The 10,922-nt window shown below is 35.3% G+C and overlaps 2 protein-coding genes across 4 annotated transcripts; both read right to left on the bottom strand.

Annotated features, from left to right (window-relative positions):
- Positions 1–1,460: 1,460 nt before the first annotated feature.
- Positions 1,461–7,097, bottom strand: LOC114195337 (phosphoinositide phospholipase C 6-like). The gene is made up of 9 exons (XM_028085762.2): positions 6,525–7,097; positions 4,199–4,395; positions 3,924–4,059; positions 3,594–3,836; positions 3,284–3,504; positions 3,063–3,180; positions 2,494–2,646; positions 2,334–2,420; positions 1,461–1,931 (listed from the first exon to the last, which is right to left on the bottom strand). The coding sequence occupies exons 1-9, from the start codon at positions 6,861–6,863 to the stop codon at positions 1,638–1,640; spliced, it is 1,788 nt and encodes a 595-aa protein (XP_027941563.1). The 5' UTR covers positions 6,864–7,097; the 3' UTR covers positions 1,461–1,637.
- Positions 7,098–7,144: 47 nt separating this feature from the next.
- Positions 7,145–10,594, bottom strand: LOC114195335 (phosphoinositide phospholipase C 6-like). Of its 3 annotated transcripts, none has more exons than XM_028085758.2 (9): positions 10,168–10,593; positions 9,754–9,950; positions 9,543–9,678; positions 9,205–9,459; positions 8,784–9,010; positions 8,404–8,521; positions 7,871–8,023; positions 7,701–7,787; positions 7,145–7,593 (listed from the first exon to the last, which is right to left on the bottom strand). In XM_028085758.2, exons 1-9 carry the CDS (start codon positions 10,519–10,521, stop codon positions 7,303–7,305), a joined length of 1,818 nt encoding a protein of 605 aa, XP_027941559.2. In that variant the 5' UTR covers positions 10,522–10,593; the 3' UTR covers positions 7,145–7,302. The 3 variants fall into 3 exon arrangements, with proteins under 3 accessions (XP_027941559.2, XP_027941561.2, XP_027941562.2); XM_028085760.2 differs by having other exon boundaries at positions 8,784–9,007; positions 10,168–10,591; XM_028085761.2 differs by lacking the exon at positions 9,205–9,459 and having other exon boundaries at positions 8,784–9,007; positions 10,168–10,594.
- Between the last annotated feature and the right edge of the window lie 328 nt (positions 10,595–10,922).

The raw sequence follows: 10,922 nt of genomic DNA, 5'->3' as shown, positions 1-10,922 counted from the left end.
GTTCGTCTTCAAATGCAACAAAGTGACTATCAACATAATTAAATGTCTACAATTTAACAGCAAAATAGGTTAACAACGTTACATATATGATATGAAATAATGGAATGAAGATGTAAAATAACATACTTGTTCCGATATGTATAAATAGTGAACTTCCATAGAATTGCTGTGGGAGGTTCACTCCCACTGGCGGCCATGGATTACGGTAGAAGGGCAAGAAGGGTTTAATTGATTTTTGAGTTTTTTTTTTTCAGTTTGCTGCAATTTATATTTCTCCACTAGGATATCAATAAATAAGCTCATGAAAACGGTAGGGACAGTCAAACAGTTTGAATGTAATTAATGGTCAACCTATTTGAACAGTTTCTTTTATACACTTGTGTAAACTAACGAAAAATTTATTGACATGAAAATTATGACTCGTAGGTTATTTTTCAAGTTCGCACATAACAATCACTCCTGGTTAATGTTATGAACAATTGCTACTAATCCTTTTGTAAGTGCTCGTCAATAGAGAAATGAGGCATGACTTTTAATAACATCACAGAGTACATATATTGACATGTCATTGACCAACACAACCAAACCAACAAAAAAGGCACTTCGTCAATAACCGAAATTTTTTTTATTTAAAATTGATTTTAAAAAAACCACAAAAGCTATGTAAAAAGTGTGCCAAAATATCTTTTCCAAACAAATTTATCAGACAACACATTAGTGTTCGTTATCCAAATTCAAAGGACAAAGCAAGGGTCTCCTTCAAAAGAGTTGCAGGTTGAATGAATGGATGAATTGTGATGAGACACATGCACTAACTAACATATAGGTTTAATTAATCAAATGGTACCCACTTTCGTTTAGATGTGTCAGTTTAATATCCGTTTTTAAAAGATGTCAATTGAGTCTCAATTTTTTAAAAAATGTCTCAATTAGGTCCTTTTCAGCAAAAAAATTATTAACACCATTAACAGTATTGATATTTAAAATGACTTACTAAGTATTGATATTTATATCAAAATTTAGTGGTAGAAGTCACGAATTAAGTTAACGACTTTAGTAATTTTTGTTTGAACGGACTTGATTAAGACACTTTTTCAAAAGTTGGGATTAGATTAACACATTTTTAAAAACGGGTACCAAACTGATATATCTGAACAAAAGTGGATATCATCCGACCAATTAAACCTAACATATACTTGACTCTGCTGTGTCTGTGTCAGTAGAAAGGTGGCATGTGCCACCTCTTGTGTGGCTGTGTTGACAAACATCTGTCAACTGATTTATTTATCAACATCATTGTGAGGGTATGACATCAAATTCTCATATCTGTATGATGTTTTTCTGGTCTCATGTTCAATCAGCATACACCTTAAAACTTACATGACTCTCACCACATGATGTACACACTAATGTGTAAAAAAATTGCATGGTGCTAAAATGTTTGCGTTGTGCTGAAGGTGAAGAAAATAAGTTAGATGAATTCTTAAGCTCATAATATTGTTTCAAGCAGTTAGAGATGAAGATAATCTATAGTTACAACAATCTTTCTGGATGAACCTAGTCACTAGTAAAAAGAAAAACCACCTAGGAATATGAAACCATGTTACATGCCTAAAAGGAATGGCTAATGTTGTAGTTTATTTGAACTGAAACCGCATTAAAAGCTTTACAGATTTTAATTGCTCGCCCTTCTCATCAAATAGAGGGACTACCCGGAAACCAGATCTTAGCTCAGAGATTGGTAAACATGATTGGCCGCCAAAGTCATCCTTTTCATGCTTATCGTACTCTCGAACCTCTATCCAGAGTAAAGCTAGTTCTGGAACACACAAAGGAAATTCAAACTCTTCATCCCAAACGGGAAACCAATCATCTTGAATTATCCTGGTCTTCTTATTCATGTTATCAGCAGGTACTCCAACAATGCAAACCTGTTACATAAAGTAATTCTATAATAAGTATAACGTATTTTTGCTTCTCTCATTTTCACCATTGACAACTCCATTACACAATTTGCTCTTTAAATTCTAGTCATTACCGACAAAAGGGGTTTCTGATTATAATTTTTACTCAATCTTGAAACTGTACAGTACAGTCTTCTCTTCAAGGTATATATATAAACCCATACATATGGTGAAATGCACTTATGAGATGGTATAAAAAGTTGAAGGGTTTAACAGTTATATTAACAATGGTCATCCCAATCACTAGTTGGAGGGTATCAATCAATATTGAAACACGATTAATAACAAAAATAGTATCATCGTAAAGTGTCCATCTACTGACAGATTACATACCCTAATCTGCAATACTAGCAAAAATATCGAACTCACCTTTGTGTAAAAGTCCGGCGGAGAGAATGCATCGAAGTGTGTTTTACTGAAATCTGTGCTCCACCCGTTTCCCATGTACACTTTTACCTATAGGTTGACAGGGGCGAAGTTTAAAGTATGTCACCAAATCAATTGGTTACCTTTCGAAATAGTATCTTACCGTCAATGTCTTTTGCACTGGCATTGGTTTTTTAGGATCAAAAACCTCATCATCTGGGCCTTGTTCTATCAGAAATGAAGGTTTTTTCACATAACCACAGCCGCCATTCGATCTAAACATTCCTTGCATAAACCAGAGTGATTTTCCATGCCCCTGGTACAGAAAATTACATGCTAAAATGTTAGCATCAAATGATGCATAAAAACAAATAAAAAATTAGACCATACACTAGTCACTGGCATATGACTATTAACAAAATACCTTACTGAGAAAAATTTCAAAAATCCACATAGCATTGAAATAGTGTACACTGTACAGCATCGAATTAAATATATATGGGCACAACAACCTAAAAATAATAGTCATGCATCAACATTGCACCAAAAGAAATTAGCCTGAGGATGCAGCCATCATTCACCAGTTTCCTAAACATACAAGTATTCTAATAGATGAACTGTACAATAACAATTTGCACATGGACCATTTGCGGTAGAGTACATAAAGACTACAAATAGAAAAGACTAGGATAAGCCTTCTACTTGAAACGACCTTGGTCATAAATCCCTAACCTGCATGTTAAATGCCACCATCTGAGCTCCGTAAATCCATCCTATATGTGGCCTGTAATTTGAGGAGTTAACACGTGTTCCCTTTGGATACACCCTGATAATATTCTTCTGTGTAAACCTGGAAGCATAAAATGCAACCACATTATTTGAGAGGCTTTCAACTGTAAAGAGTAGTTAGTTATATATATGCAGTTAGCAGTACTATGTACTACGTAGGATACCTAACAATATCAGATCCATAAGTGGTAGAAGCTCTTTCAAGTTCCTGCTCGCTCAAGCTCAAGCGCTTTACACCCCCAACAACATTTAAGTGATCCTTTACAGGACCCTTTGGCTTCCCAGCATGGATTGTAATTAAACGTTTGTACTCTGGTGCACCCTGCTGGTCTGGTTTTTTATCACGGGCATTCAAGCTTTCCTCATCAAGATCATTTCCATTGGGCTATCCGGTTAGAGGGGAAAAAGATTACATAAGCATGCAGAGCTTATAAATGTAAATCCAACAAGAAACAAATCCGTCTTTACGCTCACCTTCTCAGCAGCTGCAACAGCAGCAGCAGCAGCAGCTTCCAATTCAGGGATAATGCATGGCGATAATTCTTCAGTTGATTCCCTCTCACTGTCACTATCCTTGAATTGCTTGGATTCAAGATATTCTTTTGGTGGTTTGGTTGATATAAGAATTCGACCTTTCACCGACTCTGGTGTGGGAAATTCTGTGAGAAGATCCGTCTCAGGGTAGTATAGCATATCTCCAAATACTTGAGCTACCATCTGCAAATAAGATTAAATTTGCGTTCAATGCCTAGCTTGGAAGTAAGGTTCTTTGTGTGTTGGGAAGGGGTTAACAATGGACCTTACCTCTGCAACTTTAGCTTGAAGAGGTGGTGTAAGGTGGTCTTCTAAAGTTATAATTAGTGGGTACTCAGATTTAACAAAAGCATACTCTTTTATGGACTTCAAACACTGGATAAGTGAGACAGGAGCAGTAAGTGTCCTGAAATATATCAGAAAATGTTCCAAAGCAGATGATTATATAATTTGCACCATGAATGTCTGAAATGTATAAAAATAGATCAGAACACGATGAAAAATAGTCATCTAGAGCTATACAAGACTGAACTCCAGAGCAGCACCTTCCATGAACGACGTCGATATCATCTCTAGTTGAATTTGGCCATAAATCTAGTTCAATTACTCGCACACCTAGTTGCAAAGCCTTTATTATTGGCACATCACTGCAATCGCTGCTCAGCTGATTCCCAGTCAGATAAGAATTGTGCCCTGTATATATGAAATAATGTGACAACGGAGCATTCATATCTTGATGTACCTGTCATTACAAAATTCAAATAGTCAAGAAGAGACAAAACAATTTCCTTAAAATAACAACACTACAGACTAGGTATATACTCAATTTTTTTGTGTCATCATAACTTGGCATTAACGAATGAGAGTATAGATGATTAAATTTTAGTCACCAATCCATACATGATCATTATAAGTAAATGTCAATCAGAAACCCACATGTAACTGTAAAACTTTAATACAAAGTTAGGCACTCTTGCTCTAGTTGAACTATTGACGTCAATATTATGACACAGACAAATATCACTACAAATTTTGTACATGCACATACAAAGAGAAGCACTGCTGTTTCGAGCTCGTAAAAGTCACTTTTTTTCAGTTGTTTTGGCCCTTTGTTTTGGAAGTTTTAATTAAAGAAAGAGAAATTTCAGTCAAAAAAACATCTTTAGAGATTTTCTAATAATCAAGCATTTTTTTCAAAATATAATTTGTGTTTTTCCCATAAGAAATGGTATTTTTAAAATGGAAATACTATATGTTATTTGTCAATATCTGGCAAATGTGTAAATACATAGTTTTTTTCGGGTGAATATATATATATATATATATATATATATATATATATATATATATATATATATTCCATTAGTCCTTAAATTATATAAATAAATAAATCTATCTTAAAGTTAGCTTTCATCATTCACATTAATTTTTCACTTTAAATATATTTCTATATATTATTAACGTACAATTTAATCTTTACAATTTCAATTGCATTTTAATAATAAAGTACATAAATTGTAGTTATTGGTCCACTCAATCTGTCTTTTTTTAAATAAGTTATTTTGAACTCTTTTTCTTTCTATCATTAACGCTCCGAAGAGTTAAAAGTTGGAGACTCTCTGGTGTTAGGTTCAATCAGTCGGTCCAATCAGATATGTTATGAGAAGAAAGAGTAGATTGATTTAGAATGCCACATAGAAGGTAAAATAGATTAAAGAAACTAATCGGATAACAAAAATAGAATGAGTGCATTAAACATGTTAAGAAAGTGTTAAAGAGATCAAAAAGACAAAGAGATCAAGGAAGATAAGATAAAAAAAGCACGTGCCAAAAAAAATGGGAGAACATTTTGAATGTTCAAACGATGATCAAATTGATTGGACATCCATTTTTTTGGCAAGAAGAGAAACTAAATTACATTTTAATAATAATATGTACATGAAATAAATATAAATATTTACAGAGTATTTATTTTAATTTGTTTAAAAGCTATGATTAAATTAACTATCTCCCCTAGGACGGCTCCATAATGTGATATATAAGTTCACACCTTTAATTTGAATTTGTGTCAGTTGAAATGAAAGGTATCAGAGCAATGGTTTGAAAGCTAAGTCCTATGTCTCTTAAAAACTTAATAAAAACGGGTCCCTCATTTCTTGTTATATGGGCTTTTTCATTTCTCCTTTTCTTTTCCTCGCCTTTGTCCAGTACAAAGAAGGTAAATAATTACGATACGTCGAAATCTGACAATAAACAAATTAGTACAACATTGAATAATCCAACCGAACATACAGATATCTTTGTGACTACCACTGCCCTTATTAAAGCTTTCACCTAACAAACAATAATCCCTTGAACATGCTGCTTTCTCTGTGAATTTTTTTCTCAAAAGTAATTTCAAACGAATGTATCTTCCAAATCGATAGTTTTATTTCATATAAAAATCAAATTAATCCTTGTTAAAGCATTTAAAATTTCTATAAACTTTTTTATATTACATTGGTTAATGGTTTGGTTTAATTAATCCCTTTCTCCGAATACCTACTCCAACTTTTCATTTTAGTCTAATACTAGTTTTCATGTTTTAGCATTTCTTGTTACTGTTTTATGGTTGTTTCCTCACATTGTAAACTGTTACAGAAGGTAACGCTTAGAAACTAATTGATGTGAAAGTTGACGAAGATACGGGCATTAAAATCTTAATTAAAACCTAATTAGTTTAATCAAACCCTGTTCTTGAAAAACTCAACATAACAAAAAGCTAACAAACAACGTGACAAAATGATAATATTAAAAGGAAAAGAAAGAAGCTAAGACAAAAACGTTTTTTTTTTTTGGTGCACGTGTTTTGGAGAGGGTGGAGAGAGGGACCTTAGATTTGAGGGCATCGTTGAAATCGACGAGGAACAAGAAGCGGAAGAACTCGTCGAGCGTTAGACCGTTGTTGTCGGAGTCGCATTCGGCGTTTTCTGTCCGCGATTGCATGAAGGTTTCGATGACGCGGTTGGAATCCTCTGCGGTGTAGTCCAATTCGAGTTGGTGTTCGTGCAGAAAGCGGAGGAGCTGGTCGGCGGACATGAAGTCCGCGCCTTCGGCGAAGAGGGAGAATGCGTCCTTGACGTCCGGCGGAGGGGTCTGCTCGGAGAGGGCGTAGGTTTTGTTGAAGTACTTGAACATTTTGTAGCCGTAGCCGTAGGTGACGCTGGCCATTGTTGCATGCAGTGCAGGATTTGACGGAGGGAAGAAAGAAGAAGATGAAGGATTCGATGCGTATGAAATATAAATGGATTAATGATGAAAGTTTGGATTTGGGAATTTTGAGAGACAGAGAAGTCCCATAAATGGCATGCGATTTAACAGGGATGCACCGTTTACACTTTAGCCACACTTTTATGCTCCTATATTTTGCTCTTTATATTAACTTCAACTTCCGTTTATTTTCCTTTTAAATAAAATTAACTTTTTCTCCAATTTTTTGCTTTCAATTGGGATTCAAGTGAAAACCAACATTGTCTCATAAAATAAATTTAATTTAAGGATTTATTTATAGAATGACCCTTTCTAACCCCGATTACTTAAAACTTTACATTCAAGTTTTTAGTAATAAGAATGTATTTGTTAGAGAAGAGTGATCTCTATTCTCTACAATTCATTGAAGCTGAAATCGCATCAACAGCTTCACAGATTTATATTTCTCTCCCTTTTTGTTGTATAAAGGCACTGAGCGAAATCCATGTTTCAATTCTGACACTGGTAAACATGTCTGCCCAGCAAAGTCATCCTTTCCTTGATCTTTGTCCTTTACTTGGATCAGAAGCATTGCAAGCTCTGGAACACTTAAACAGAACTCAAATTCTTCATTCCAAACAGGAAACCAGTTGTCCATGATGACCTTTGTTTTGTTCTTGGCAACATCACCAGGCATTCCAATAATTCGGATCTGTTACACAATTCACACACAAAAATACTTTTGTTTCTTCCTTTTATGGGGTGAAAATAATTAAGATTAGACCTTCTATGTTTACTGAGAACTGTTGTTTAACTGACCTTAGTGAAGAAGTCTGGGGGAGAGCACTTATCAAAGTGTGTAGGACTGAAATCTGAGCTCCATCCATGTCCCATGTATACTTTGACCTGTTATTAGACATGACAACATAGCATTACAATGTCACCTAACAAAAGAATCTGTATTGTATGATTGAATGATAGATGCTTACCTTTAATGTCTTCTTTACCGACTGTATCCTTGTAGGATCAAACTCATTGTCACAGTGATGCTTCTGCATTAGAATTTGAGGCTTCTTTACATAACCACATCCTCCATTTGCCCTGAACATCCCCTGCATCAACCAGAGCGATTTGCCATGGCCCTGTTTGGGAAGAAAAATGGTAGAACTGTAGAAGGTTAGAATTCCTGGCATAGGCAACATGCAAATGAACTTAAATGCACATGTTTCTGAAATAATCTTCGAGGCACAATACTTTTAATTGGACAAAGTATCACCTATTTCTAGGAGAAGGATTCAAGATTGATTCATTTGAATCTTGATAATGTTGTATTAGACATATATTTACTAATAAAACCATTCAATTTTCAGCATGCATATTGATTGGTCCACAACAGAAAACAGCTGAAAAATGTGATTCAGGTTTCACAAGGTTACCCACTATTACTGCATGAAAACACAAGAAGCCTTACACTAAAAATTCCAAAATCAAAAAAACTTTCATTTATTTCATAGTTCCTAACCTGCATATTGAATGCCACCATCTGAACCCCATACATCCACCCAATATGTGGCTTGAAATTTGTGGATTTGACACGCATTGCACTCGGGTAAACCCTGAGGATATTTTTCTGTGTGAATCTGGGAAGAGTAAAAGCTTGAATCAGGCGAGTCACAGGATAACTATGTAGGCCTAGTATAGGTGTTAACTGTTGAAGACAATAACAAGAAAAGATGTGTAATGAAATTCCTCCTTGTAGCTGAAACCATAAACTAGGGACATGTTTGGATACATTTTCACAGTAAATACTTTTAAGAGAAAATAAATTTCTCGGCAAGTCGATAAATAGTTTATACACAGGTTAAGTTTGTTTGGACTACTTTTTCTGTAAGAATGACTTACCTAAGAATGTCTGCTCCATGAGATTCTGAAGCCTTTTCAAGAGTATTCTCACTCCAACTTATGCGTCTAACTTCACCTTCAGTTCTCAATTTATCCTTCAGGGAACCCTTCAGTTTCCTGTTATGGATAGTAATTATGGTTTTGTAATCAGGTGAACACTCCAAGTATGGTTTGTGGTCATATTCGCTTGTACTTAAGCTTCCCTCATCACGATCACTGCCATTCTGCTACACACAAAAAAAGTAACATAAGCCATCAAAACTTAATACTTTTAGAGCTTAAATTTGATATTTTAACATGTAAATAATTAAAAATTGTCTCCATTGACAATCAAAGTAACATTGCAAGACAATTTCACGAGTACTTCAATAAAATTCTAGATTTTACTTAAAAACTATGAATGCAGATATCTTTGTCTCACTGTGTCCTCAGTCTCTACTTCGTTCCTGCTGGAGTTTGGAGATGCATTTCGGAATGATTCCTCTTCAGATGATTCGCTTTCGTTAAGCATAGAACGGTTGCCATTGTCCTTGATTTGGTTGGACTCAAAACGTTCTCTTGGGGGTTTGGTGGATATAATAACTCGGTTTTTCAGTGATTCTGGTGAAGGGAATTCTGTTAAGCAGCACTCTTCCCCAGGGTAATAAAGCACTTCCCCAAATATTTGAGTCACCAACTGCAAGCCATGAAACCACGATAACAAAAGGAAAAAGTAAAACAGAATAGTATCACCATTCATCAGTGAAATTGGATGCTTACTTCTACAAATTCAGCTCGAAGATCTGTTGTAAGATGGTCTTCTATGGTTATGATCACAGGGTACTGAGATGCAACAAAAGCATATTCCTTTATGCACTCTAGACATTTCACCACTGAGACAGGGTTGGTAAAAGTCCTGCATTGATTCCATTGAAGAGATAAAGAAAAAATCAAATAAGTATGAACGAACTTGATAATTAATTTCATGTACCATCCATGGTCTACTTTAATATCATCCTTATTGTAGGTTGGCCATAGATCGAGTTCTATAACACGCACTCCTCTTTTCAAAGCCTCTATGATTGGCACTTCACTGCAATCACCGATGAGTTGATTCCCTTTCAAATAGGAGTTGTGGCCTGTATATATGAAATAATGTGACAATGGAGCACCCATATCATGATGTACCTAGAATCGCATCAATTGTATGATTTTAGCAGCTAAAACCAAAACACAAGAAAGAAGAGCAGGAAGCAAAGATGAAACTTTTATGCAGTAAGTTTTTCCAGTAAACTAATGTATAGATTGAAATCAGTCTTTTGGGTATAAAACTGGATTTGAAATACACTCACAGATATAATTCAAGAACCCAAAGACGTTCTCTTTCCCATGGTGAAGAGCTTACCTGAGTTTTCAAGGGACCATTGAAATCATTATGAAGCAAAAATCGAAAGAGTTCATCCAGGGTGATCTCATGTTCTCTGTGGTGATCAACCTTAACAGTTTCTTGACATGTGTTTCTCTCCTGCAAAACCCTCTCAAAAACTTTTTCCGAATCCGATAAGGTGTGGTGCTCTTCACCCTGGTGCTCCACCATGAAACGGTGGAGCTGCTCCACGGACATGTGGGACCCTCCTCCTGTGAACTTTGAAAACGCCTCCTCAAGGTCCTGAGGTGGATCTGGCTCTATGACCTTGAACTTTCTGATAAAGAACAAGAAACTTTGGTATTTGTTGTGGGTTGCCATGCTGTTTCCCATTCGTTGGGCCTCTCAGTGTGTTCCTCTGAAGTGTTTCAGACTCTGAGATTATGGAACAAAGCATGCATTTATATTATGTGGACTGAGGCTCACACTGAGAGTAAAAAGCAAGAACCTTCTAAGAATCTTCTTACCTTCTCCGCTAACTGCTCCTTTTCTGCCTTCAAAGTACGTAACTGGTGGAATATAAATGTTCATACTGTTTAAGAGTTTTAAGATCATTATTTTTCTTTGGCGTAACTCTTCCTCCAAATATTTAACATAGATAAAAAGTTAACGAATTGTTGATCACACAACCACTGGTTTTAAAAGGGCCATTTAGTAAGCATTTAAAATTCGTCAGACACAACTTGCAGAATTGATAATCTAAGTTGTGTTCAGCCAAGTTTAGAACATATATA

Source organism: Vigna unguiculata, chromosome 8 (assembly GCF_037176805.1).
Source record: "Vigna unguiculata cultivar grain cowpea cultivar isolate G323 ecotype 2 chromosome 8, ASM3717680v1, whole genome shotgun sequence".
Taxonomy (NCBI): domain Eukaryota; kingdom Viridiplantae; phylum Streptophyta; class Magnoliopsida; order Fabales; family Fabaceae; genus Vigna; species Vigna unguiculata.
This window is presented reverse-complemented; position numbering and strand designations above follow the sequence as displayed.

Bases quoted from the DNA above. Each gene is read 5' to 3' on its own strand.
- LOC114195335 (XM_028085758.2), bottom strand. From the start codon at position 10,521: ATGGGAAACAGCATGGCAACCCACAACAAATACCAAAGTTTCTTGTTC. The intron at 9,679-9,753 runs GTACATGAAATT...GAATCAATGCAG, and splicing joins ATTAAAGTAGACCATGGATG to GACTTTTACCAACCCTGTCT. The intron at 8,522-8,783 runs GTAAGTCATTCT...TACTCTTCCCAG, and splicing joins CATGGAGCAGACATTCTTAG to ATTCACACAGAAAAATATCC.
- LOC114195337 (XM_028085762.2), bottom strand. From the start codon at position 6,863: ATGGCCAGCGTCACCTACGGCTACGGCTACAAAATGTTCAAGTACTTC. The intron at 4,060-4,198 runs GTGCTGCTCTGG...GATATATTTCAG, and splicing joins ATCGACGTCGTTCATGGAAG to GACACTTACTGCTCCTGTCT. The intron at 3,837-3,923 runs GTAAGGTCCATT...TCTTATTTGCAG, and splicing joins TTCAAGCTAAAGTTGCAGAG to ATGGTAGCTCAAGTATTTGG.